The following is a 2,351-nucleotide window of genomic DNA, read 5'->3' as shown; positions in this document are numbered from 1 at the left end:
TCCGTCGAACACTTCGGAACTCCGACGATGTCGTCCCGTCTTAGCTCTCAAGTTCATGCAAACGCCTCGCCGGAAGTTTCCAATGACCCATGCGTGCGGATCAGCATCCCGTTGCAACCCCAGGAGCCGGAATCGACGCGAGGCGCCGATGGATCCGTGGACTACATGGCCCGGACGCAGTGGCTCCGCGCCGCCGTGCTCGGCGCCAACGACGGCCTCGTGTCGATCGCTTCCTTGATGATCGGCGTGGGCGCGGTGAACCAGAGCGCCAAGGCCATGCTCGTGTCCGGCCTCGCCGGCCTCGTCGCGGGCGCGTGCAGCATGGCCATCGGCGAGTTCGTCTCGGTGCACGCGCAGTACGACATCGAGGTGGCCGAGATGGAGAGACGACGCCAGGTGAGCGGGAGCGGGAGCGAGGAGGGGGTCCGGGGAGAGGAGAGCCTGCCGAGTCCGATGCTGGCGGCGGGGGCGTCGGCGCTGGCGTTCGCGCTGGGGGCGGTGCTGCCGCTGTTGGCGGGCGGATTCATCAGGTCATGGGGCGTCAGAGTGGGGGCGGTCTGTGCCGTGAGCAGCCTGGGCTTAGCTGGGTTTGGTGCAGCAGGAGCAGTCTTGGGTGGTGCTGTTATCTGGAAGCCTGCTCTTAGGGTTTTGGGGGGAGGATGGCTGGCCATGTTGGTCACTTACTGTGTGCTTAGAATCTTTGGGCTTCTCTTCAACATGCAGGTCTCCTCAGCTTAGAGTGGCAAGGAAAACAAGGAATGAATAATGTCTTTTGGAGAGTGAAAGCTATCCATGAAATATGACCTATAGATCTCTCTTCTCTTCATCTTCTTCTTCCCGATTAGTAATGTTTTGGTGGGGTTTAATTAGCATCATGCAGCTGCTGTCCCTTCTCTAGTGGAAGTTTGGATTTACACTGCAGAAGCTTATCTTTCCTGGCTTTGTTTAAAGATTTATATGCGCTTATGTTTCGATCAATAGTTGGCATCAAAGTTTCTTCAATAAAACTTCTTATCTTTTTATCTTCTATTCTTTCTAATATGGTATCAAAGCAGGGGGGAACTCTTTCCCGCCGGACTCACTTCTCCATCGGACTCCTCTCTCTGTTCGCTGTATAGTCGTCCGTCGTTGCCTCACTGTCAACTGTCGATCCTCAACTCCTGCTAAGAGCAAATCGCTGCAGGTTTCTCCACCAAATCACTATAGTTTCCTCCTCTACTACAGCTTTCTTTCTATTGTAGCATCACTGTAGTTACCTCCTTTGCTACAGCTTTCTCCTCTGCTGCACCTCTATTGTAACTTTCTCCTCAACTATAGCATCGCTGTAGCTTTCCCCTCTATTGTACCTCTGCTATAGCTTCCTCCTCTACTGCAGCTTACACCTCTAATGTAGCTTTCACCTCTAATGCAGTTTTCACCTCTACTGTAGCTTTCTCCTCTGCTGCACCTCTGATACAGCTTCATCCTCTACTGTAGCTACCTCCTCTATTATAGCTACATCCTCTGCTGCACCTCTACTGTAGCTTCCTCCTCTACTGTATCATCACTGTAACATCGCTGCAGCTTTCTCCTCTACTGTAGCTTCTTCCTTTACTGTAGCATTGCTATAGCTTTCTCCATTGTAGCTTTTTCCTCTGCTGCAACCACCGTCGTCACCGTCACAGTCGCCGTTGTCGTAATCGCAGCAACAACAGCGATATGCTCTTGCTTTACTCATGAAGCCTCTCGCTTATAAACTGTTTGTTTTTCATCGATCCAAATTTGAGCACCGGGGGCATGATAGTATATAAGATTTTCCTAACTATATGAGGAAATCTCTCTACTCTGTTGAGAAAAATCCTCTACTATGTTGAGGGAAATCCTCCCTCATAATCTGTATAAATAGGAGAGATTAATCACAAAGAACTTTTACAAAAAGGGAAAAAAATAAATGCAATTAGTTATATGAACATACAAATTTAAGTTGCAGATATATACTATATTCTTGTGATGAAAAACTAGGATATTATTGATGGTATTATGTTGGAGTACGAAATCTTAATTTTTTTTTTTATCAATATCATCATATCTAAGAGCTTAAGTCGTTATATAATTTTATATTCTTAATATTTTGGAGCTTAAGAGTAGAATTCTAGCACTTGATTATAGTAATTTTTTAATGTTACCAATTTATAAATGGTCATAATATAAAAACTTATTTTTTTATTTTAAGGCAGGAAAATAATTGAAAAACTGAAATGATTTTCTGTCCATGTGGGAACATAATGATTGACTAAAACATTTTCATTGTTGAACAAAGAAGTTTAATAAGATAACTGAATTAAACTATATATTGATGATCTTTTTTAAAA

At 45.6% G+C, this 2,351-nt stretch overlaps 1 protein-coding gene across 1 annotated transcript; it reads left to right on the top strand.

Moving 5' to 3' along the window:
* LOC135638249 (vacuolar iron transporter homolog 2-like) lies at positions 1-738 on the top strand. The gene has a single exon (XM_065151286.1). It carries the CDS (start codon positions 28-30, stop codon positions 736-738), a length of 711 nt encoding a protein of 236 aa, XP_065007358.1. The 5' UTR covers positions 1-27.
* The last annotated feature ends 1,613 nt before the right edge of the window (positions 739-2,351 follow it).

This window comes from Musa acuminata, chromosome BXJ3-5 (genome assembly GCF_036884655.1).
Source record: "Musa acuminata AAA Group cultivar baxijiao chromosome BXJ3-5, Cavendish_Baxijiao_AAA, whole genome shotgun sequence".
NCBI classification, from domain to species: Eukaryota; Viridiplantae; Streptophyta; class Magnoliopsida; order Zingiberales; family Musaceae; genus Musa; species Musa acuminata.
This window is presented reverse-complemented; position numbering and strand designations above follow the sequence as displayed.

Bases quoted from the DNA above. Each gene is read 5' to 3' on its own strand.
- LOC135638249 (XM_065151286.1), top strand. From the start codon at position 28: ATGTCGTCCCGTCTTAGCTCTCAAGTTCATGCAAACGCCTCGCCGGAA.